Raw genomic sequence first — 26,316 nt, 5'->3', positions numbered from 1 at the left:
CCCATCCATCCATCCATCCATCCATCCACCCATCCACCCATCCACCCATCCACCCATCCATCCATCCATCCATCCATCCATCCATCCACCCATCCACCCATCCATCCATCCATCCATCCATCCACCCACCCATCCACCCATCCACACATCCATCCATCCATCCATCCATCCACCCATCCACCCATCCATCCATCCATCCATCCATCCACCCACCCATCCATCCATCCATCCACACATCCATCCATCCATCCACCCATCCACCCATCCACCCACCCATCCACCCATCCACACATCCATCCATCCATCCATCCATCCATCTATTCATCCATACATCCACTCATCCACCCACCTATCCATCCATCCATCCATCCATCCATCCATCCATCCATCCATCCATCCATCCATCCATCCATCCATCCATCCATCCATCCATCCACCCACCCTCCCACTCATCCCCATGTGGTCAATTCTGAAACAACCTTGTTTAATATCTAGTTATCCATCCATCCGTCCATCCGTCCATCCATTCCCATGTGGTTATTTCTAAAACAACCTTGTTTAATTCTAGTTATCCATCCATCCGTCCATCCGTCCATCCATCCATCCGTCCATCCGTCCATCCATTCATCCGTCCATCCGTCCATCCGTCCATCCGTCCATCCATCCATCCGTCCATCCGTCCATCCGTCCATCCATTCCTATGTGGTCATTTCTAAAACAACCTTGTTTAATTCTTTTTTCGTGGTCAAATTATTACATGTAGCAGTTTCTATCCATGGGGTTTCAGTCTTTATAATAATTACACTGTAGACCTTTAACTCTGCGTGGTTACACGTTCGTTCCATGGTAGTTAATTTATTGTCTCGCGACGGGTCAAATTATTATTTCAGTCTTTATTAAAATTATGCTGTAGTCGCCTTACTCTTCTGTATTACATTGTGGGTTTCAGATATTCCACCATAGTTAATGTTTCGTCTCACGGTCAAATTACTATTTCATGTGGATTAACACTTTCTACCCGTGGGACCGGTCGTTAGGCAACAGTTTTGTTTCGTCGGCCAGGTAAAAATCAATCGCACGTGAAAGTGTCATTTGACAGGTTAAGTCCATTTCGAAGCTCCGATGACTCAAAGCTGGAGATGAGGTGTGTGAAATGTTTTTACACAGTCATTCATTTCATTTCAACTTACTTACGTGCTTATATCCAATTAAGGTTCAAGCACGCTGACCTGGGCATACATTCCTTAGCTGTCTGGGCTGTCTGTCCAAACAGTGGTTTGTGAAATGTTTTTACACAGTCACCAGTCTGCTGACAGGTGAAAAGAAACTGGTAATTAATTCTCCTCAATATGAAAATTGTATATGGAGCAACAGGACATGAATAATACATGTAAAGAGCACAAGATATATTGGTTGAAATGGCAAAGAATATTTACAAAACTAATAACCCAAAACGATACGATCCTTTCGGACCTAACATGAACAATTCAGTCAGAAAATCCTCACCAGTGGTTGGCTGACATTAAGCATGATGACAGTGGGCCTATTGGGCTATTTCTCGCTCCAGCCAGTGCACCACGACTGGTGTATCAAAGGTCATGGTATGTGCTATCCTGTCTGTGGGATGGTGCATATGAAAGATCCCTTGCTGCTGATTGAGGAGAGTAGCCCATGAAGTGGTGACAGCGGGTTTTCCTCTCTCAATATCTGTGTGGTCCTTAACCATATGCTCAACACCATATAACCGTAAATAAAATGTGTTGAGTGCGTTGTTAAATAAGATATTTCCTTCCTTCCTTCCTTCCTTCCTTCCTTCCTTCCTTCCTCTCTCACATGTATAGTTGTGTTGTACAGTATTCACCTGAAGAGCATTAGCAACAATGATTCTGTTATACTGTGAAATTAGCATCGATTTGTCCATGTGAACTTGCTGTAACCGGTTACCCCTGTTTGTGTTTTTAAAACACTTTTGATTTCCGCAGCAGTGGTGCTGCCAATCAGCAACTAGAGAGTTCCAGGTCTGATTGGAAGGGAGATAACTCTGACTAGAAGCATCTATGTCTCTGGCGCTGTCGGTTTTCATTACGTTTGATATCTGTATTTTAATTTACTGTAGATTCTGTCTACACCAGATTCAAGGGTTGGGGGGCTGGAGAAATATGCATTTATACAGAGAGTGCTGTGTTAGCGGATAATTTTGTCATGCTCATATACTGTATATGCTGTATTAGACAGATTTCACTCAAGCCAATGTCACTGGATGGTGCTGTGATCAGCCCTGCAGAATTAAATATCTCGCACACTATAATCGTTTTTTTGATGCATTGTAATGAACATCATTAGGTACAACTTTAAACCAAGTTTCACTAACCTAGCACGCGTTGTTTTTGAGAAACAGATTTAAATGCGAAACTTTTAGACGTTCAGTGCAAAAGTTGACCTCAGCACTGCCATCATGACAATGATTGTAAAAGTAATACTTGATCTCGTAAAGACAAGAGGGGCGGGATGGGACATAGTCTGTTGGTAAGTACTCGCCTGATGTGTGGTCAGTGTGGGATCGATCCCCGTCGGTTCCAGCCAGTATACCACGACTGGTATATCAAAGGCCGTGGTATATACTATCTTGTCTGTGGGATGGTGCATATAAAAGATCCCTTGCTGCTAATGGGAAAATGTAGCGGGTTTTCGTTTAAAGGGACATTCCCGAGTTTGCTGCATTGTAAGATGTTTCTCTTAAAGGGACATTCCCGAGTTTGCTGCATTGTAAGATGTTTCTCTTAAAGGGACATTCCCGAGTTTGCTGCATTGTAAGATGTTTCTCTTAAAGGGACATTCCCGAGTTTGCTGCATTGTAAGATGTTTCTCTTAAAGGGACATTCCCGAGTTTGCTGCATTGTAAGATGTTTCCGACTAATAAAACATTTCTATGATTAAACTTACATATTAAATATATTTTCTTGTTTAGAATATCAGTGTCTGTATATTCAATGTGTTTCTGGTCATCTTAATATTTGTAAGAAGGCCAAACTGGATTTTGTCTTTAAATAATTTAGGAAATAAAATGAAATTTAACGTAGTACAAATATTAGAATGATCAGAAACACGTTTAATATACAGCCACTAATATTTTATGCAGAAAAAATATATTTGATATGTAATTACAATCGTTAAAAAGTCTCTGTTAGTCGATAACATCTTAAAAAGTGCAGCAAACTGTGCCTTTAAGACTATATATCAGAATTATGTCATTTGACTTCCACTAGCTGATGACTTATAAAGCAATGTGCTCTTTTATATGTACCATCCCACAGGCAGGGTAGCACATACCACAGCATTTAATATACCAGTTGATGGTGAATATGCTTATTTACAGTCAAAAACCTACTATTTGGGTTCTTGTTAAAGCTTTTGCTTGTGATCTAAGGGGAATAACTCATGTTTATTGTCATAACTAGAATCAGAACAGTTATGGACTCAGCAGAAATAGACGTTTTCCCTTGTTCTGAGAAGTATTTTATTATTATTCTGGTCTCGCCATCCATCCAAACATGTCATCTCTATCTATACCCCATTACATCTACATTTTAAGTGGGGTTTTTTTTTTCCAATAAATCCAGTTTGGCTTTACATAAAAAGAAAAGAATTAAAAAATGTTTTCAGTATGTGCAATTTTGACCAGCCTCGGTGGCGTCGTGGTTAGGCCATCAGTCTACAGGCTGGTAGGTACTGGGTTCGGATCCCAGTCGAGGCATGGGATTTTTAATCCAAATACCAACTCCAAACCCTGAGTGAGTGCTCCTCAAGGCTCAATGGGTAGGTGTAAACCACTTGGACCGACCAGTGATCCATAACTGGTTCAACAAAGGCCATGGTTTGAGCTATCCTGCCTGTGGGAAGCGCAAATAGAAGATCCCTTGCTGCCTGTCGTAAAAGGATAGTCTATGTGGCGACAGCAGATTTCCTCTAAAAACTGTTAGAATGACCATATGTTTGACGTCCAATAGCCGATGATAATATAAAAAATTAATGTGCTCTATTGGCGTCATTAAATAAAACAAATTTTACTTTTATATGCAATTTGTAAAAACCCCAATCTGTTTTACCATCTTTGCTACACTCAATTATCGACAGTATACAAGATAGTGATTCCCTAATTGAGCAAAGTGACAAAACCATAACAGCCATGTGTTAAACAATGTACTGTTTTGTTATTTCTTATCAAATTAAAACAAACTTTCCTTTCTTCACACATTCACTTTCTTTTTTCTTTAATTTCAGTGGCTGATGGGTTGTCATGGCTACGGAAACCCACGGATGCGCAGGCTCCGAAAGGAGGCTCCGTCACATTCCACTGTGAAGTCGACCAGTCTGACAAAACTGTGATATGGACGAACGGTTCGGGCTCGGTGTTGTTCTCGAACACGGACCGGTACAACGCGCCGGCGCGGTACAGCATCGTGGGGCGGTACAACTTGAACATATCACACATACAGGAGTCTGATAATGGGCAGTACGTGTGTAACGTGCAGGACTTCGCCACGGAGACCGCAATACTCACTGTACTGTGTAAGTATAGCAATTAATATATATATATAGTCTCTGTGATCCTATCTGTCTCTCTCTGTTTCTCTCTCCCTCCCTCTCTCTCTCCCTCTCTCTCTCTCTCTCTCTCTCTCTCTCTCTCTCTCTCTCTCTCTCTCTCTCTCTCTCTCGCTCTCTCTCTCGCTCTCTCTCTCGCTCTCTCTCTCTCTCTCTGTCTCTCTCTCTGTCTGTCTGTATGTCTGTCTGTCTGTCTGTCTGTCTGTCTGTCTGTCTGTCTGTCTGTCTGTCTGTCTGTCTGTCTCTCTCTCTCTCTCTCTCTCTCTCTCTCTCTCTCTCTCTCTCTCTCTCTCTCTCTCTCTCTCTCTCTCTCTCTCTCTCTCTCTCTCTCTCTCTCACACTCTCTCTCTCTCTTTCTCTCATTCCCTCGCTCCTTCCCTCTCTTCTCTGTCTGTGTCTGTGTGTCTGTGTCTTACTCTCTGTGTCTCTCTCTTTCTCTCTCTGTATCTCTGTCTCTCTATCTAACTGTTTCTGTCTCTTTCTTGCCCTGCATATTGTTTATAAATATTACAAACTGCTAACAGAGAATAAAGATTATCTTTGGTCCGTATGAAGTTTTTGTATTTACTGTTATCTTATTGACAAACTTTTCATTTCAAAACATTTCCAGCTGTGGTCAAATGTAACTTCAGTCTTCAATCTTTTCTCTTTGTTTTCTCTTTGACTAACTTATAGTTTTTTAAATTTAATTAATTTTTTTTTAATATTTGAAATGTAGAATAAGGGAAATCTGAGGTCTATGTAAAAATTTACAAAACATTAAAAAAAAAATCATATTTGGTAACATGTAAATGAACTCCTCAGTCTGTTAAGAGTTTTTCTAGTAATCCTCAGTCTGTTAAGAATTTTATACTTTCTAATACACTGTCTGCACTTTCTCTTCACATTTCAGTGCCGCCTGGACCTCCTGTTATCACTTGGAATTTCACCGGGAGCAGCTTCACAGAGGGACAAGTGATCGTGTTCGTCTGTGAATCGAGAGGCGGGAATCCAAACCCGACAATTTCATGGCTCAAAAACGGGCAGGAGATTTTCGATTCTGACTACACACCATCGTCACGTGTGGGCGGGATCTCTAGTGGGCGGATAACGCGGGTGTTGAACCGGACCGACCACAAGGCCAACTACACGTGTGTCGTGTACAACACGATCAACTCAAACAACAAGTTGACGGACAGCCGCATCCTGTCAGTCAAGTGTATGTACCTTAGATTGACGCTATAGGCATGTGGGGAGGTGGGATTAAGCCTTTGTACCAGTTGTCGGGGGCGGGATTTAGATTTTGGAGCAGTTGTGGGTGGCGGGATTGAGATTTTGGAACAGTTGTTGGGGGCCGGATTGGGATTTGTGGGGGGGTGGGCGGATTGATATGTTGCCGAACAGTTGTCGGGGGCGGGATTTTAGATTTTGGATTTGGGGGGAGGGATTGAGATATTGGAACATGGTTTGGGGCGGGGATTGAGATTTTGGAACAGTTGTCGGGGGCGGGATTTAGATTTTGGAGCAGTTGTGGGTGGCGGGATTGAGATTTTGGAACAGTTGTTGGGGGCCGGATTTAGATTTTGGAACAGTTGTCAGGGGCCGGATTTAGATTTTGGAACAGTTGTTGGGGGCGGGATTTAGATTTTGGAACAGTTTTGGGGGGCGGGAGTTAGCCTTTGTACCAGTTGTGGGGGGGGGGGGCGGGATTTAGATTTTGGAACAGTTTTGGGGGGTGGGATTGAGATTTAGATTTGGGGGCGGGATTTAGATTTTGGAACAGTGGGGGGTTGAGATTTAGCCTTTGGAACAGTTTTGGGGGGTGGGATTTAGATTTTGGAACAGTTGTGGGGGGCGGGAGTTAGCTCAGTTGAACGCTCGCTTGAGTTTGCATTGTAGGATCAAACCACCTTGGTGGATCCGTTCAACTGATTGTTTTTTTCTCTTGTTCCAACCAGTGCCTCACAACTTGTCAAAGCCTGTGCTTTCCTGTCTGTATTAGGAAAAATGTAGCTGGTTTCCTGTGAAGACTACGAGTCAAAATGACCAAATGTTTGACATCCAATAGCCGATGATTAATAAATCGATGTGCTTTAATGTGTCGTTAAACAAAATAAAATTAATCTTAACTTCCTGGTAACCTAAACAACTGTTCTTAACTTCCTGGTAACCTAAACGACTGTTCTTAACTTCCTTGTAACCTAAACGACTGTTCTTAACGACTGTTCTTAACTTCCTTGTAACCTAAACGACTGTTCTTAACTTCCTGGTAACCTAAACGACTGTTCTTAACTTCCTGGCAACCTAAACGACGGTTCTTAACTTCCCGGCAACCTAAACGACGGTTCTTAACTTCCCGGCAACCTAAACGACGGTTCTTAACTTCCTGGTAATCTAAACGACTGTTCTTAACTTCCTGGTAATCTAAACGACTCTTCTTAACTTCCTGGTAACCTAAACGACTGTTCTTAACTTCCTGGTAACCTAAACAACTGTTCTTAACTTCCTGGTAACCTAAACGACTGTTCTGTATTTTCTACTATACTTGATTCAGTGGATAATAATTATAAATTGTTTACACAAACTTAGCAACATAACATCTAGTGCTCCACATGACTTACACAGACTGAGTACAAAGGTTGTTTTTTTCAAATATCATTGTCAGTATGTTGTTGCAGATCTAGATAATCCAGGGGTATAGTGTGTGCTGGACCGTGGGGGTGGGGAGTTTGATTCTTCTTTTTTTGTCTATATTTTTTCTGGACACCGATATGAATAGCCTAATATTGCATTTTAAAACATGCTTTTGTCTCAGCAAGAGTGGGTGGGTGTTCATCTGAATAAAATTCGATTTTGTGGGTGAAAAATATATTAAAAAAATTTACCTTTATTCCATACACCCCAACCCCAAATGATCTGTTTACTTCTAAAATTAAATTGGCTAAAACCCCACATCAAAGCTATAAATATATGTTTTATCCTATGCGTACTTGGTTCAAATTCAATGATATATTTATTTGTGGTGGATATTATAAATGTACAAATTGATGGCAGTGGGTTTCCTATCTTGTTATCTTTGTGGTCTTTAACCCTATGTCCCACGTCATATATCTGTAACTAAAATGTGCTGACATACGTCATATGTCTGTAACTAAAATGTGCTGACATACGTCATATGTCTGTAACTAAAATGTGCTGAAATACGTCATATGTCTGTAACTAAAATGTGCTGACATACGTCATATGTCTGTAACTAAAATGTGCTGACATATGTCATATGTCTGTAACTAAAATGTGCTGACATATGTCATATGTCTGTAACTAAAATGTGCTGACATACGTCATATGTCTGTATCTAAAATGTGCTGACATATGTCATATGTCTGTAACTAAAATGTGCTGACATATGTCATATGTCTGTAACTAAAATGTGCTGACATACGTCATATGTCTGTATCTAAAATGTGCTGACATATGTCATATGTCTGTAACTAAAATGTGCTGACATACGTCATATGTCTGTATCTAAAATGTGCTGACATATGTCATATGTCTGTAACTAAAATGTGCTGACATATGTCATATGTCTGTAACTAAAATGTGCTGACTGTGTTGTTGGAAGGAAAGAAGGAAGGAAATGTTTTATTTAATGACGCACTCAACACATTTTATTTACGGTTATATCATTAAGTACCACACATATATTGAGAGAGGAAAACCGCTGTCACCACTTTATGGGGTACTCTTTTTGATTAGCAGCAAGGGATCTTTTATATGCACCATCCCACAGACAAGGTAGTGCATACCACGGCCTTTGTTACACCAGTTGTGGAGCACTGGCTGGAGCGAGAAATAGCCCAATGGGTCCACCAACGGGGATCGATCCCAGACCGACCTCGCATCGAGCGAACCCTTTACCACTGGACTACGTCCCGCACCGCATTGTTGGAATAAAACATAAACTTCCTTCCTTGTACAAATTGATTATATTGACTGAGCAGCCACAAGCTAGTGTTTCCACATGACTTACAAAGACTGAGTTCTTGTGTCATTTTTTATGTGCACTGTGTAATATTCAATTTTTGTTTCTCACGTAGGCTTTATAATATTGCATTCTTTGTTTTTTAAAGAACATTTTATAGTGAATCACCATTCGCTATACAGGTTTTAGAGATTATTACATAGTTCTGAATGGATTAATGAATGAATGTTTAATGACACCCCAGCACAAAAACATGCCTCAACTATTGGGTATCAAAGAAACACACAGTTCTAAAATATTAAATGATAGTAGTTAATCAGTTTTCAAAGTACTGATAGCAACTGTCATTAATAAAAATTGAGGGGTGGGATAATGATAGTAGTTAATCAGTTTTCAAATTACTGATAGCGACTGTCATTAATAAAAACTGAGGGGTGGGATAATGATAGTAGTTAATCAGTTTTCAAATTACTGATAGCGACTGTCATTAATAAAAATTGAGGGGTGGGATAATGATAGTAGTTAATCAGTTTTCAAATTACTGATAGCGACTGTCATTAATAAAAATTGAGGGGTGGGATAATGATAGTAGTTAATCAGTTTTCAAATTACTGATAGCGACTGTCATTAATAAAAATTGAGGGGTGGGATAATGATAGTAGTTAATCAGTTTTCAAATTACTGATAGCGACTGTCATTAATAAAAATTGAGGGGTGGGATAATGATAGTAGTTAATCAGTTTTCAAATTACTGATAGCCACTGTCATTAATAAAAATTGAGGGGTGGGATAATGATAGTAGTTAACCAGTTTTCAAATTACTGATAGCAACTGTCATTAATAAAAATTGAGGGTGGGATAATGATAGTAGTTAACCAGTTTTCAAATTACTGATAGCAACTGTCATTAATAAAAATTGAGGGGTGGGATAATGATAGTAGTTAATCAGTTTTCAAATTACTGATAGCAACTGTCATTAATACAAATTGAGGGGTGGGACATAGCCCAGTGGTAAAGTGATCGCCGTCGGTGGGCCCATTAGGCTATTTCTTGCTCCAGCCAGTGCACCACAACTGGTACTGTATATAAAAAGCCATGGTATGTGCTATTCTGTCTGTGGGATGGTGCATATAAAATATCTCTTGCTATTAATGGAAAAATATAGTGCAGGTTTCCTCTCTAAGACTATATAAAAGTCCATGGTATGTGCTATCCTCTCTGTGGAATGGTGCATATAAAATATATCTTGCTATTAATGGAAAAATGTAGTGCAGGTTTCCTCTCTAAGACTATATGTAAAAATTACCAAATGTTTGACATAAAATAGCTGTTGATTAATAAATCAATGTGCTCTAGTGGTGTCATTAAAACAAAACAAACTTTAATTTAACTTTAATAAATATTTTTAGAAAATATAATATTTGCCTGTATTTATATAGGTATATATGTTTATGAGATATTTTCACTGTATATCACAAAGATAATATTTGCCTGTATTTGTATATATTTATGAGATATTTTCTATTTTGCCAGACTCGCCGTATATCACAAAGATAATATTTGCCTGTATTTGTCTATATTTATGAGATATTTTCTATTTTTCCAGACTCACCGTATATCACGTTCCGCGACTACAACCCCCTGTACGTGTTACTCGGTGTAAACGCAACGATCACCTGTCAGGTGGACGCCAATCCTGCAGTCAACGCAGTCACGTGGAAACGGGGAGGAAAAACACTTTTAGGTCTGTCTGTTTGTCTGTCTGTCTGTCATCTCTGTCATCTCTGTCTCAATTTCTGTCTCTCTGTCTGTCTGTCTGTGTGGCTGGCTGTGTGTGTGTGTTTCTCTCTCTCTCTGTATGTGTGTGTGTGTGTGTGTCTGTCTGTGTGGCTGGCTGTGTGTGTGTGTTTCTCTCTCTCTCTGTATGTGTGTGTGTGTGTGTGTGTGTCTGTCTGTGTGTGTCTCTTTGTGTGTATGTCTGTCTGTGTGTGTGTACATGTATATGTGTCTGTATGTGTGTGTCTGTATGTATGTTTGTCTGTCTATCTGTATGTTTGTGTCTGTCTATCTCTCTCTGTCTGTCTGTCTGTGTGTGTCCGTGTGTCTGTCTGTATGTGTGTCTGTCTATCTGTCTATGTGTGTGGTATCTGTCTGTCTATGTGTCTGTGTGTGTGTTTGTGTGTGTGTGTGTGTGTGTGTGTGTATACCTGTGTGTCTGTCTGTCTGTGTGTATGTTTGTCTGTGTATCTGTCTGTATGTGTGTCTATCTGTCTATGTGTGTGGTATCTGTCTGTCTATGTGTGTGTCTGTGTGTGTGTGTATATGTGTGTCTGTCTGTCTGTGTGTATGTCTATCTGTCTGTTTGTCTGTCTAAATGTAACAGATAAATCAGAACTATTTCATTGACTGTATTTATTTTTATCCATGGCAGGTCGACAGTTAACGAGATACTTCCGTCCAACAACAAAGTCTCATTCTGGGCGTTACACCTGTGAAGCGTCAAACGGAATTGGTGGACTGAAAAGGGCCAGTATTGACGTGAACGTTGTTTGTGAGTAGACTTTTTATATACCCTTTTTTGTTTATCCCACTGCCCCCTTTACTTTCTCTCCTTTGACTTCCATCTCATTTCTTCCCGATCTGGCAGCTCCACCTATCTTTCATCTTCTTTTGCTGTCCATCTCCACATCCCAGTCCTTGTCTCTCTAACCGTGAAAGATGTTTATCTCTTGTGGCTGTTTGTGCCACACGTGTCATTTCCCATCACCTTTAGCTGTGGATTTGGTGTGACCACTTCGGGGAGTGTTCAGTAGTTACTTCTAGCATTGTTAAGAGGCACTCTCTATCTCTCTCTCTCCATAGCCCAGTGGTGAAGCGCTCACTTGATGAGTGGTCGGTTTGGGATCGATCCCAGTCAGTGGTCCCATTGGGCTATTTCTCGCTCCAGCCAGTGCACCATGACTGGTACATCAAAGGCTGTGGTATGTGCTATCCTGTCTATAGGATAATGCATATTATAGATCCCTTGCTGCTAATTGAAAAGAGTAGCCCATGAAGTGGTGACAGCAGGTTTCCTCCCTCAATATCTGTGTGGTCCTTAACCATATGTCTGACGCCCTATAACCGTAAATAAAATGTGTTGAGTGCGTCGTTAAATAAAACATTTCTTTCCTTTCTTTTCCTTCCTTTTCCTCTCTCTCTCTCTCTCTCTCTCTCTCTCTCTCTCTCTCTCTCTCTCTCTCTCTCTCTCTCTCTCTCTCTCTCTCTCTCTCTCTCTCTCTCTCTCAAAACATAGTGTTGAAATAACCCAATAGATGTAGTTTTAAGTTCCTTCCCTTCACCAATCTCTTTTTAATGAACTAACCTGCAGATGCTCCCATCATCACCGTACCGCTGAAAACAACGGCGCGCGAACTGGAGCCCGTGCAGGTGACATGCAACATCGACTCCAACCCGAAACCGTACCAGTTCCAGTGGGAGCGTGTGGACGGAAACCAGTCGTTCGTGCGACAGAACCGGATCCTTGTCTTCAACCGGATCAGCCGGTCTGACGCGGGAAACTACACGTGCAAGGCATGGAGCCAGATCAAGGTATCGGGGGAGACGCCCAGGACTGTCGTCGCACAGAAGTTTGCACAGATTTTGGTTCAATGTGAGTTGATTTTGGGTTTTAAAAAAAATTAAAAATATGTAGTATATATATATTTAAAAAAAAAGATTGTTCTGAGATTTCTACCGTTGTGAGATGTTTTTGACTAACAGAGCCATCCATGCTATACAGCTGCAATTTCATATCAGCTTTTGTATGAAAAATACAGTTGAATCCCGTTGGCCTCATGTGCTGTATGTATTAAATTAAAAGTCCAGTATAGATGTTATGATGACAGTGATAAGAGGTTTGTAGATGTGAAATAATGGAGCCCTGTGTGTGTGTGTGTTTTCAGACCAGCCCGGGAACGCCTTCATCAAGCCGGTCGTTGACTATAACAAGGGGGACCGCGTCGTTCTCAAGTGTGAGGCCAGCCCGCCAGGTACGGTCAACTCTTATTACTCACCGTCTGTTTTGACTGTCTGTCTGTGTGTGTGTGTGTGTCTTTGTCTGTCTGTCTGTGTGTGTGTGTGTGTCTTTGTCTGTCTGTCTGTCGGTATCTGTTTCAGACTTTCTGTCTGTCTGTCTGTCTGTCTGTCTGTCTGTGTGTGTGTGTCTATGTATGTCTGTCTGTCTGTCTGTCTGTCTGTCTGTCTGTCTGTCTGTCTGTCTGTGTGTGTGTGTCTATGTATGTCTGTCTGTCTGTGTGTGTGTCTATGTCTGTCTGTCTGTCTGTCTGTCTGTGTGTGTGTGTGTGTCTATGTCTGTCTGTCTGTCTCTCTGTCCCACATATAGCTTTCCTGACTTTTTTTTCGCAATGTGTCAAGATACTGAGCTAAAATTTTGTGATTAGTCTTACAATGTTACAGATCAAGTTTGACTTTCATGGCAATTTACTTATTTTTGGTGTAACAAAAGCTATGGTGTGTACTACCCTCTCTGTAGGATGGCGCAAATTAAAGATCCCTTGCTACTAATCGGCAGCAGGTTTTCTCTCTCGTTATCTATGTGGTCCTTAACTGTATGCCGATGCCATATAACCGTAATTATGTCATTAAACAAAACAGATTAACTGAAGACTCGGACTATATTTTAGAATTACCAAATGTCTGACATTCATTATCAGATAATTAATTAATCAATGTGCTCTAGTAGTGTCGTTAACAAAACAAAACAAAACTTTCACGTTCACTTTCACTTTCACTTTGATCATCAGGATATCCCATCGCTGACTTCGAGTGGAAGAGAGGTAACTCTATTTTGTCCGAGACGAGAGGGACGCTGACTATTGCGAGCGCTCGTCTCTCTGACAACGGTGACTACACGTGTACGCCGGTCAACATGGTGGGCCGCGGCGGCCAGAGTAGCATTACACTCACCGTCAACGGTAAGAAATCAATCGGAGTCATATCTGGGGAATGTGCTGTCAGTGGTAAGAAATCAATCGGGTTCATATCTGGGGAATGTGCTGTCAACGGTAAGAAATCAATCAGGTTTGTATCTAGGGAATGTGCTGTCAATGGTAAGAAATCTGTCGGATTCGTATCTGGGGAATGTGCTGTCTACGGTAAGAAATCAGTTGGGTTCGTATCTGGGGAATGTGCTGTCAATGGTAAGAAATCTGTCGGGTTCATATCTGCGGAATGTGCTGTCAACGGTAAGAAATCAATCGGGTTCATATCTGGGGAATGTGCTGTCAATGGTAAGAAATCAATTGGGTTGATATCTTGGGAATGTGCTGTCAACGGTAAGAAATCAATCGGATTCATATCTAGGGAATGTGCTGTCATCAGTTAGAAATCAATTGGGTTCATATCTGGGGAATGTGCTGTCATCGGTAAGAAATCAATTAAACGTTAATGAAGAATGAAAGACAGTAGCAGATAATCAATCAGTCAATGTCTTCTAGTGGTGTCAGTAGCCCAGTGGTACAGCGCTCGCTTGATGCGCGGTTGGTTTGGGATCGATCCCCGTCAGTGGGCCCATTGGGCTGTTTCTCGCTCTAGCCAGTGCACCACGACTGGTACATCAAAGGCTGTGGTATGTGCTATCCTGTCTATGGGATGGTGCATATAAAAGATCCGTTGCTGCTAATAGAAAAGAGTAACCCATGAAGTGGCGAACGCCGGTTTCCTCTCTCAGTATCTGTGTGGTCCTTAACCATATGTCCGACGCCATATAACCGTAAATAAAATGTGTTGAGTGCGTCATTAAATAAACCATTTCCTTCCTTCTAGTGGTGTTGTTAAACAAAACAAACTTAAAGGTGTGTACGCCATTTTCTACAGTCTGACCTGGGGACTAGTTTATGAAGCTCGCATAAACTCTCTAAATTAAGCACATCTCATCATCACTGAAGTTTATATTTTTAGTAATTTACCCATGAAATGATATCTTTTTTTTTTTTTTTTTTTTACCTGCACAGAGCCGCCGAGGATGATCGAGAACCCCCCTGCCGAGATAACCCAGCCCCTGACCAACACCGAGACTCTCCGCCTCACGTGCAGGGTCAGAGGTCGCCCCACCCCATCCGTCCAGTGGTTCAAGGACGATGACACGGTCTCCGTGACGACGCTCTACCCCGATTTCTACTCCGTTGAGCTGATAGATGAAACAACAGACCAGTATTCATCGCAGATTAAAAGTATTCTTGTCTTTAAAGGTGTGTACTGGATTTTTTTTTTTCTTGTTCCAACCAGTGCACCACAACTGGTCAAAGGCTGTGGTATGTACTATCCTGTCTGTGAGAAAGTGCATATAAAAGATCCCTTATTGCTGCATTAGGACAAATGTAGCAGGTTTCCTCTGATGACTACGAGTCAGAATTACCAGATGTTTGACATCCAACAGCCAAATCATTTAAACTTCAAAAATATCGAAAAAAACTGATACTTTCTAACAAAATAACAATTATTACATGAAATGTTTTCACTGTATTAAAATAAAATTTGTCAATTGTTTTTTAAAATGTACATTTGTTAAGCTTGACAAGTGCCAGAGCTATAGGTCTGTTTTAGTAAAAGAAATATTTTATAATGAGAAAGAGAGAGATAACGGCTTTAAAAGTGAACTAACCCAAAGCATTATAATAGAGATCCTAAATATTACAATTTCAGGTCCGGGTCGCAAGCAGACGAGTAACGGGCTGACAGCTCTGAGAGTGGAGGATATCGGGAACTACTCGTGTGCCGTCCTGTCCCCAGCACACGCTGTAACCCTCCGGCCACGTACGCAGCTCAACCTGCAGTGTGAGTATCTAACTTGGTTAACCCTTTAAGCACTAGATATATAGAGAATAACTCGTTAATGGTGTAGGATATCAGCGTTAACCCTTTACACACTAGATATATATAGAGAATAACTGGTTAATGGTGTAGGATATCAGTGTTAACCCTTTACACACTAGATATATAGAGAATAACTGGTTAATGGTGTAGGATATCAGCGTTAACCCTTTACACACTAGATATATATAGAGAATAACTGGTTAATTGTGTAGGATATCATCATTAACCCTTTACATACTAGATATATAGAGAATAAATGGTTATAATGATGTAAGATATTAGCATTATCCCCGGCTGCCACTCGCCTCAACCTGCAGTGTGAGCGACTGTATTAACTTGGTTAATCCTTTAAACACAGACTATAAGTGGCTATGAACTTTTGCAGATTGAGTTTATTAAAATATGACGTCAATTTCTCGTCTCCTTCTAGTTGTGGTTTAAACAAATTGATACACACCTTGTTGTTCTTAAAAAACAAAAACAATAATAATATGGATAACAAAGAAATTATTATACAAGCTTGTGTGTCAAGCTGATTTTACAAAACGAGTGTTAGGATTCATGTATTACCTGAGTGAGAGAATGAGGTACAAGAATCCTAACACTCGTTTTGTAAAATCAGCACAACACACAAGCTTGTATAATAATCTCTATATATTAATGAGGCATTGAATGTCAGTACTATGTGTATGTCTACCCGTACCTGTAGCACAGTTAACTTCCTTGTACTCTGGGTGGTGGCATTGGTTGCAGTCAACATTATCTGATACTATTTACATGATCCCTTATCTCTTGCCATCAGTGTATATATTCACTTTGATAAATTCATCAGAGCAATGAAATATCTTGACAACTAATCTCTCAGTACGACAGACAAGCTCGTATAATAACCTCTATGTATTGAGGCACTGAATGGCAGTACTGTGGGTATTTCTACCAGTAACACAGCTCTCAGTACGACAGACAAGCTCGTATAATAACCTCTATGTATTGAGGCATTGAATGTCAGTACTGTGGGTATGTCTACCAGTGACACAGCTCTCAGTACGACAGACAAGCTTGTATAATAACCTCTATGTATTGAGGCATTGAATGTCAGTACTGTGGGTTTGTCTACCAGTGACACAGCTCTCAGTACGACAGACAAGCTTGTATAATAACCTCTATGTATTGAGACATTGAATGTCAGTACTGTGGGTTTGTCTACCAGTGACACAGCTCTCAGTACGACAGACAAGCTTGTATAATAACCTCTATGTATTGAGACATTGAATGTCAGTACTGTGGGTTTGTCTACCAGTGACACAGCTCTCAGTACGACAGACAAGCTTGTATAATAACCTCTATGTATTGAGGCATTGAATGTCAGTACTGTGGGTTTGTCTACCAATACACAGATCTCAGTACCACAGACAAGCTTGTATAATAACCTCTATGTATTGAGGCATTGAATGTCAGTACTGTGGGTTTGTCTACCAATACACAGCTCTCAGTACGACAGACAAGCTTGTATAATAACCTCTATGTATTGAGGCATTGAATGTCAGTACTGTGGGTTTGTCTACCAGTGACACAGCTCTCAGTACGACAGACAAGCTTGTATAATAACCTCTATGTATTGAGACATTGAATGTCAGTACTGTGGGTTTGTCTACCAATACACAGCTCTCAGTACGACAGACAAGCTCGTATAATAACCTCTATGTAAAGAGGCATTGAATGTCAGTACTGTGGGTTTGTCTACCAATACACAGATCTCAGTACCACAGACAAGCTTGTATAATAACCTCTATGTACTGAGACATTGAATGTCAGTACTGTGGGTTTGTCTACCAGTGACACAGATCTCAGTACCACAGACAAGCTCGTATAATAACCTCTATGTATTGAGACATTGAATGTCAGTACTGTGGGTTTGTCTACCAGTGACACAGCTCTCAGTACGACAGACAAGCTTGTATAATAACCTCTATGTATTGAGACATTGAATGTCAGTACTGTGGGTTTGTCTACCAGTGACACAGCTCTCAGTACGACAGACAAGCTTGTATAATAACCTCTATGTATTGAGGCATTGAATGTCAGTACTGTGGGTTTGTCTACCAATACACAGATCTCAGTACCACAGACAAGCTCGTATAATAACCTCTATGTATTGAGGCATTGAATGTCAGTACTGTGGGTTTGTCTACCAATACACAGCTCTCAGTACGACAGACAAGCTTGTATAATAACCTCTATGTATTGAGGCATTGAATGTCAGTACTGTGGGTTTGTCTACCAATACACAGATCTCAGTACCACAGACAAGCTCGTATAATAACCTCTATGTATTGAGGCATTGAATGTCAGTACTGTGGGTTTGTCTACCAATACACAGCTCTCAGTACGACAGACAAGCTTGTATAATAACCTCTATGTATTGAGGCATTGAATGTCAGTACTGTGGGTTTGTCTACCAATACACAGATCTCAGTACCACAGACAAGCTCGTATAATAACCTCTATGTATTGAGGCATTGAATGTCAGTACTGTGGGTTTGTCTACCAATACACAGCTCTCAGTACGACAGACAAGCTTGTATAATAACCTCTATGTATTGAGGCATTGAATGTCAGTACTGTGGGTTTGTCTACCAATACACAGATCTCAGTACCACAGACAAGCTTGTATAATAACCTCTATGTATTGAGACATTGAATGTCAGTACTGTGGGTTTGTCTACCAGTGACACAGCTCTCAGTACGACAGACAAGCTCGTATAATAACCTCTATGTATTGAGGCATTGAATGTCAGTACTGTGGGTTTGTCTACCAATACACAGCTCTCAGTACGACAGACAAGCTTGTATAATAACCTCTATGTATTGAGGCATTGAATGTCAGTACTGTGGGTTTGTCTACCAATACACAGATCTCAGTACCACAGACAAGCTCGTATAATAACCTCTATGTATTGAGGCATTGAATGTCAGTACTGTGGGTTTGTCTACCAATACACAGCTCTCAGTACCACAGACAAGCTCGTATAATAACCTCTATGTATTGAGGCATTGAATGTCAGTACTGTGGGTTTGTCTACCAATACACAGATCTCAGTACCACAGACAAGCTCGTATAATAACCTCTATGTATTGAGACATTGAATGGCAGTACTGTGGGTTTGTCTACCAGTAACACAGATCTCAGTACGACAGACAAGCTCGTATGCTAATCTCTTATTTTTCTTTCCTTGTGTTTCCGTTTTTCAGTCCGGCCGCGTGTTTCCACACGAGAAGACCGTGTGGCTGTCAACATCAATGATGACGCGGTGTTGCCATGCGTGGCGTTGGCGTTCCCCACCCCGACCTATCAGTGGTATCGCAACGGGCAGGAACTCATCACAGGTCAAGGTCACTACTTGGTCCAGACTACCCAGCTTGGCCCAGCCGAGTTCCGCAGTGACCTCACGATACTGAAGGTGAAGGACACAGACCTGGGAGAGTACAAGTGTTTTGCAACCAACTTCCTTGGCAACGTTTCACAGCCAATCGGACTGACTGTTAAAAGTGAGTAGACGCAATCGGGTCATTGGATGAAAGTTTCAGACACGGCGGAGGGGGGCGGGGGGCTGGTGGGGTCACTAGCACATAGCACATATCACAGCCTTTGATATACTAGTTGTAACTAACTCTACTTCTCTCCCCCCCCCCCCCCCCCCCCCCCCAATAAATCTGAATCAAACTTATTATTGGTAGTAAATCATTAGGCAAAAATGAATTTTACTTGTAGAATGCAGGAAATTGCATTTCAGAACATCTAGTTTTTAAAATTTTACAGGGGAGCATACCCTCGAACCCCCTTGAGACTGCTTTGGGCTGGTGGGGGGGGGGGGGGTGGGGGGAAGTAATTCTGAATCAAAATTATTATTGGTAGTAAATCTTAAGGCAAAAATGAAGTTTACTTGTAGAATGCAGGAAATTGCATTTCAGGACATCTAGTTTTTTTTAATTTACAGGGGAGCATACCCTCGAACCCCCTAGAGACTTTGCTTTGCACCCTCGATCTCAGTCAGCCCCACAATGTAGATTTGCTTTTCCTGTGTCTGAGTTTGCTTTAAAAACTGGAATCTCACCTCTCCAGCCTACAATATCAGCTACAGTAGTTTTCATGAATTTTTAATGAAATTTTATTCTTGATCATTATCATGATCATATGATGCCATATAACTGTAAATAAAATGTGTTGAGTGCGTTGTTAAATAAAACATTTCCTTCCTTCCTTCCCAATAATTGATAACTTTATGTCCGACGCCATATAACCGTAAATAAAATGTGTTGAGTGCGTCATTAAATAAAACATTTCCTTCCTTTCTTCCCAATAGTTGATGTGTAATTTTGTTCTGGGGTGTCGTTAGACATTCATTCATTCATTCATTCATTCATTCATTCATTCATTCATTCATTCATTCATTGTTTCTATCAGCTGTTCCGGAAGCTCCAAGGAATCTGCGATACACAAGTCAGACGTGGGATTCCGTGATGCTGGCCTGGGATAAAGGATTCAGCGGGGGATACCCGCAGACATTCCATATTCGCTACAGCGTGGGCGAGAAAATCAGAAACATTTCAGTCATTCCAATATCCGCGTCAAAATTCAATGTTACAAGTAAGTGAAAACAGGAAATCACAAACATTTCAGTCATTCTGTTATTCACTTCAAAATTCAACGTTACAAGTAAGTGAAAACAGAAAATCACAAACATTTATGCCATTCCAACGTCCGCGTAAAAATTCAACATTACAAGTAAGTGAAAATAGGAAATCACAAATATTTCTGTCATTCCGTCATTCACTTCAAAATTCAGTATTACAAGTGAAAAAAGGAAATCACAAACATTTCTGCCATTTTGATGTCTGTGTCAAAATTCAGTGTTACAAGTAGGCTAAGTGAAAACAGAAAATCACAAACATTTCTTACATTTTCTGTGGCATAGTTTCAACCAAGACTCAGTCTGTATTGATATTTGCATTGCTTCTGATAGTGTGCATTTTCTCATTTAATGTTGCAGTTGTCTCCCTTTCTGCAAATTCAATAAACCTATTTCATCTTTCAATTAATAAGTAAATTTAAAAAATTAACTTTGGAAATACCAAATATTTCAAATGAAGTTGTATATGACTGATAAAAACGATAGCCTATTTTACTCAAGGAAACCACTCTTTACACCAAATGGAAGCACATTACAATTTAATATTATGGATTATTTATGCATTTAGATTGTACGGTATGTAGAATCAATTATATTTGTAGTTATTAATCACAAATGTGTGTAACAATAGCGACATATGGTAATTGAAACATTGAGAATATACTTTGTAAAGCATGTGCTGGGATGTTGTTAAACGAACCTTTTTTTCGTTTGTTTCAGATTTAACCCCCCACACGAGTTATCTGTTCATGGTGTACTCGAGGAATCAGAAAGGCGACAGTGCTCTGTCTAAAGGAGTCATGACAAGGACTGATGGTGAGAAAAACAAATTGTATAATAATCATAGGCTCAGTCTTTTATGAGGTTTTGCACACATTTCAGACTTTAATATTTGTACATTATTTAGTTTTTAAACACTAAGGTATATTTTTTACTATTAGAGCCATTTTTGATAACTGAAATCATACTTTACTTAGATTTTATTGTTTAGACTATCCATTTCCGTACATTCGAAGTGTTTTTGGTCATCCTGGTGTTTTTAATATCACAAAATGCATTTGTCATATTTGTAAAAATGCACGTGTGTCTGAGAAGTTATAGTTATGGAGTCGAGTTTTAGTCTATTTTTAGAGGGTATTTCACCATTTTAAATTCACTCAATTGTAACTTTATCCAAATGTGTTACAGGTTTGTAGATTAACTAAACTTAGTGTTAATTTTCACAGGTTGAAATGAGTCTGTCTCTTTAAAAATGTTCATTTATGAACTATACCTCCATACACTATTCGTAAATAGTTTTCTTGCATATTTCTTATTTGTTTGTACGTAGCGTGATGTTGTCCAGTGATAAAGTGCTCGACTGATGAACAGTCAGTTTGGGATCGATCCCTGTTGGTGGTGCCCATGTGGCTATCTCTTGTTCTGGCCAGTGCACCACGATTGATATATCAAAGGCCGTGGTATTTGCTGCTCAGTCAGTGGGATGGTGCATGTAAAAGATATCTTGCTACTAATGGAAAAATGTAGCGGGTTTCCTCTCTAAGGCTATACATCAAAATTACCAAATGTTTGACATCCAATAAATCAACATGCTCTAATAGAATTATTAAACAGAACAGCACATACCATGGCCTTTGATGTACCACAAGATAGATACAACTCAGGGACACAAACAATGCAGGTGTTTAAGTGTTGTAAATATATGTACAGTAGTTACGTGTGTTTAAGAAAAAACCCAAAGGTACAGTTGAATCCCTTTGGCTCGAACCCTGTTGGTGCTTGAGAAAGTGTTTAACCCAGTGGGTAGTTTGACCTAACCATTCAGTCAACAATGTGTAAGTGTGACTTGGGACTTCGTTTTTGGTTCGAGCATTGTGGTGTATTTGACCCTTCTGAGTTCGACAAAACGAGATTCTAGTGTATTTGTAAATTTGATCCATTATGCGCAAGTTCATTATTAACAATCTGATCTTGTAAGTTTATTTTCATTCTTTGTGGCCACTTGGTTACAGATTCAACTGTCAGAATTACCGAATGTTTGACTTCCAGTAGCTGAGGATTAATTAACCAATGTGCTCTAGTGGTGTCGTTAAACAGAACAGACTTTATTTTAATTCTTTATGACTGCTTAGTTACAGATTCAACTGAATTACCGAATGTTTGACATTCAGTAGCTGATGACTAATTAACCAATGTGCTCTAGTGGTGTTGTTAAACAGAACAGACTTTATTTTTATTCTTTATGGCTGCTTGGTTACAGATTTAACTGTCAGAATTACCGAATGTTTGACTTCCAGTAGCTGAAGATTAATTAACCAATGTGCTCTAGTGAAGTCATTAAAGGGACATTCCTGAGTTTGCTGCATTGTAAGATGTTTCCAACTAATAAAATATTTCTACGAATAAACTTACATATTAAATATATTTTCTTGTTTCAAATATCAGTGTCATCTTAATATTTGTAAGAAGCCCAAACTGGATTTTGTCTTCAAATAATTTCATACATACAAAAAATATTTTTTTTTAGGAAATAAAGTGAAATTTAACCTAGTACAAATATTAGAACAACCAGAAACACGTTTAATATACAGCCACAAATATTTTATACAGAAAAATATATTTGATATGTAATTAAAATTGTTAAAAAGTCTCCGTTAGTCTATAACATCTTAAACATTGCAGCAAACTCCGGAATGTCCCTTTAAACAGAACATTTCTCGCTCCAGCTAGTGCACCACGACTGGTATATCAAAGGCCGTGGTATATGTTATCCTGTCTGTGGGATGGTGCATATAAAAGATCCCTTGCTGCTAATCAAAAAGAGTAGCCCATGAAGTGGTGACAGCGGGTTTCCTCTCTCGATATCTGTGTGGTCCTTAACCATATGTCCGACGCCATATAACCGTAAATAAAATGTGTTGAGTGCATCGTTAAATGAAACATTTCATTCCTTCCTTCCTTTAAACAGAACACACTTTATTTTCATTCGTTATGGCTGCTTGGTTACAGATTCAACTGTGTATGATTAATTAACCAATGTGCTCTAGTGATGTCGTTAAACAGAACAGACTTTATTTTCGTTCTTTCTGGCTGCTTGGTTACAGATTTACGGATACCAGCGATAGACACAAGACCTCGCTACAATTCGGGGACGAAGAAACTCATAGTTGATCTCAAGGTGGACGCGTCATACTGCCTGCGCGTGATGATAAAAACCAAGTCGTCGTCGTCAGGGTCAGACTCCCGGTGGGTGGTGTACCAGCCCTGTATGGACCTGCAGGGACAGAACCTCTACCAGGTGCTGGAGTCGGGCGTCCTCGCCATGAACGTGTCCGTCTGTCTGTCCTACCGACACGACGTCTGTAGCTCGCCTGTTCAAGTCACCATCAGTGAGTACTCTTTTAGGTTTCATCTTTCTTTATTATCCAAATAGTTCAAGATATTCAGGGAAATATAACCAGTATGACCCACGTGTGTCATAACTTAATGCGGCTTCCCCAGTGTAAACGCTTATCAAAATGACGTTGTTTTGACGTCTCTTTTTAGTAATGTTTGAATCGTTTTGACATGGTTTATAACTTGTTATTCGTGAAAATAATAGTTTCGATATTGTGGATAATAAAGAAATGATTACACTCACGTGTGAATCGTACTGATTTTACGAAACTCGTGTCATGATTCATGTATTACCCTAGCTCTTGCTTGGGTAATACAATAATCCTGACACTCGATTCATAAAATCAGTACGACACACAAGCTCATATAATCATCTCTATTTATTACCCTAACAGGCACTCATGATGGGTAAAATAGAAATCGTAATAACCGATGGCAATAATTTTTATCCATTGGCAAAAAACTACCATCGGTGAAGCCACTGACCAACAGCAGTTCATATTACAACTACGGCAATTGCTGTTGGTGCCGTTGTTGAGTAGGAGCTCTGGAACAGCCAAGGGAAAGCACTCTGTACTGCATTATTGATTACTTCGATAAGCAATGTCTGTGAAGCGGCATACCTTAAGTTCGAGTCCTGTTGTAGTGTATTTGTTTTTGTTTTCAGTGATAAAACATGTTTAGATTGAGGAAAGACAAGATAGTGTTTATAATCAGCTGGTAATGCACGGCTTGTTAACTGTTGCCGTCATGATGAACAATTCTCTTTCCTTCCTCCATCCTTTTTCTGTTGATTCACACCACAACTGATCAAAGGCCATGGTATGTGCTGTCCTGTTTGTGGGGAAAGTGTATATAAAAGATCCTTTGCTGCTAATGGAAAAAATGTAGCAGGTTTCCTCTGATGACTACGAGTCAGAATTACCGAATGTTTGACATCCAGTAGTCGATGATTAATAAATCAATGTGCTCTAGTGGTGTCCTTAAACATAACAAACGTTAACTGTTGATTAACATTTGCCCAGGAAAATTACTTTCTGTTGGTAACACACAAATGTCATTGTAAGTTCATCCATGTTTTAAATGCCAGGAAAAATCGTTTGAAAAAATAAATATACTGATGGAAAGAAATAAGGGAACACATCAAATTGTAGACCAAATTTAATTCACAACTAGCGTAGTAATATCTGTATTTCATACCAAGTTGTAATGTGGGATTGAATGTCTGTAGTGTTGAATGTGCTGCCTGTATGTTCCCAGTCACCTTCTGATAATATGAATTGATTTCTGATGCAGTCGTTATTTCTTGTTGCTGTCTGGGTGATCCTTTATTTCTTTCCATCAGTGTATATATATTTTTATTTTTTTGTAATTCTGGTTTTCATTATTTTTGAAACCTGGTAATATTTCAATTATTGTCATGATGTTTTTTAGTAATTACTTTTTTGTGTGTGTACCAAAAAAACCCCATCCTAGTTATATTAGTCTGGTTTATTCCTTGTTTTGTAAGAGTCATAATATTTCAATTACTGGCATAATTACTGAGGGAAATGTCATCAAAGCAAAATCTTTAAGAAGGGAAGTAGTTTCTGTTTACCAATAGTATTTTCTATACAAATGATGTTTGTTCAGATTATAGATTTTTGGTGAAGAGATTAATTGTGTGGGGTTTTTTTTCATGAATGTAAAGATTTGGTTAGTGTATATATATAGACTTGCTTTATTATTTTACTGACTTTTATTGTTATTTGTCACAACAGTTAAGGGGGAGAGAGAATGTGTGTGTGTGTTTGTGTGTGTGTGTATGAGAGAGAGAGAGAGAGACAAAGACAGAGAGTGATAGAGAGACAGACAGTCGGACAGACAGAGACAGCAAGAGACAGACGGGGTGATCAATATCATTACGAAGGTACAAATGGTACACTAGGAGAGACAGAGACAGAGAGAGAGAGAGAGAGAGAGAGAGAGAGAGAGAGAGAGAGAGAGAGAGAGAGAGAGAGAGAGAGAGAGAGGAGAGAGAGAGAGAGAGAGAGGGAGAGAGGGAGAGAGAAAGAGGGAGGGAGGGAGACAGACAGACAAACAGAGAGACAGACAGACAGACAGAGACAGAGATTGGAACCACAACTATTATTTGGTTTGGTCTAACAGTAAGTCAATAATTTATTGCTATATACTGAGACATCATTAAATCTAGACTTGTTCTTCACTAAGCAATAAACATGTTTAGTTTACTATCCCGTGGGGAAATCAGAAAATTTGAAACATATTGACATGTACTGTCACTAACCTTAAAAATAAACCAGTTTGATTACCACCTTGGGAAATAAGAAGATTGTAAATGTATTGACATACGTTGCGGTACTCAGTTATTGAACATTGCTTCGTTAATTTCAAAGATGGAGAAGAAACCGACGTTCTTATCTAATGAAATACAAATTCTACAATCAATGTTTTTTTCTCTCTTTAGAAACCCATACATTGTGTCTGTGATCATTTCAGTTGGTCGTATTGTCTGAAAGTAGAGTCGTTTCTTCCATTTCAAACATTGATTTGTCATGTTTAGGGTTCAATCTGTGAAAAGTAATAAATTAGTGGATGCAGGCCAAAGAAAAAAATTGTTATTCTGGTTTTGAACGTTTAACATTTGTTTTGTTTAACGACACCACTAGAGCACATTGATTTATTAATTATCGGCTATTGGGGGGGGGGGTGTTATTTATTTTAAATTTATTTTTATTTTAGTCACCATCTTCAGTCAACATATTTAGGTCAGGTCAGGTCAGGTCAGGT

The 26,316-nt window shown here is 39.7% G+C and overlaps 1 protein-coding gene across 2 annotated transcripts in view; it reads left to right on the top strand.

Annotated features, from left to right (window-relative positions):
• The window catches only part of LOC121386733 (nephrin-like), a 148,885-nt gene that overhangs the window by 56,915 nt on the left and 65,654 nt on the right, over window positions 1–26,316 (top strand). For both annotated transcript variants that reach the window (XM_041517731.1, XM_041517730.1), the window contains exons 2-14: window positions 4,282–4,569; window positions 5,495–5,800; window positions 10,170–10,307; window positions 10,995–11,114; window positions 11,934–12,215; window positions 12,508–12,594; window positions 13,369–13,539; window positions 14,578–14,814; window positions 15,269–15,400; window positions 18,692–18,988; window positions 19,905–20,087; window positions 20,851–20,946; window positions 23,235–23,519. In XM_041517731.1, the coding sequence (XP_041373665.1) occupies window positions 4,282–4,569; window positions 5,495–5,800; window positions 10,170–10,307; window positions 10,995–11,114; window positions 11,934–12,215; window positions 12,508–12,594; window positions 13,369–13,539; window positions 14,578–14,814; window positions 15,269–15,400; window positions 18,692–18,988; window positions 19,905–20,087; window positions 20,851–20,946; window positions 23,235–23,519 (2,622 nt within the window). The remainder of the gene's footprint in view (window positions 1–4,281; window positions 4,570–5,494; window positions 5,801–10,169; window positions 10,308–10,994; window positions 11,115–11,933; window positions 12,216–12,507; window positions 12,595–13,368; window positions 13,540–14,577; window positions 14,815–15,268; window positions 15,401–18,691; window positions 18,989–19,904; window positions 20,088–20,850; window positions 20,947–23,234; window positions 23,520–26,316) is intronic.

Source organism: Gigantopelta aegis, chromosome 12 (genome assembly GCF_016097555.1).
Source record: "Gigantopelta aegis isolate Gae_Host chromosome 12, Gae_host_genome, whole genome shotgun sequence".
Taxonomy (NCBI): Eukaryota; Metazoa; Mollusca; class Gastropoda; order Neomphalida; family Peltospiridae; genus Gigantopelta; species Gigantopelta aegis.
This window is presented reverse-complemented; position numbering and strand designations above follow the sequence as displayed.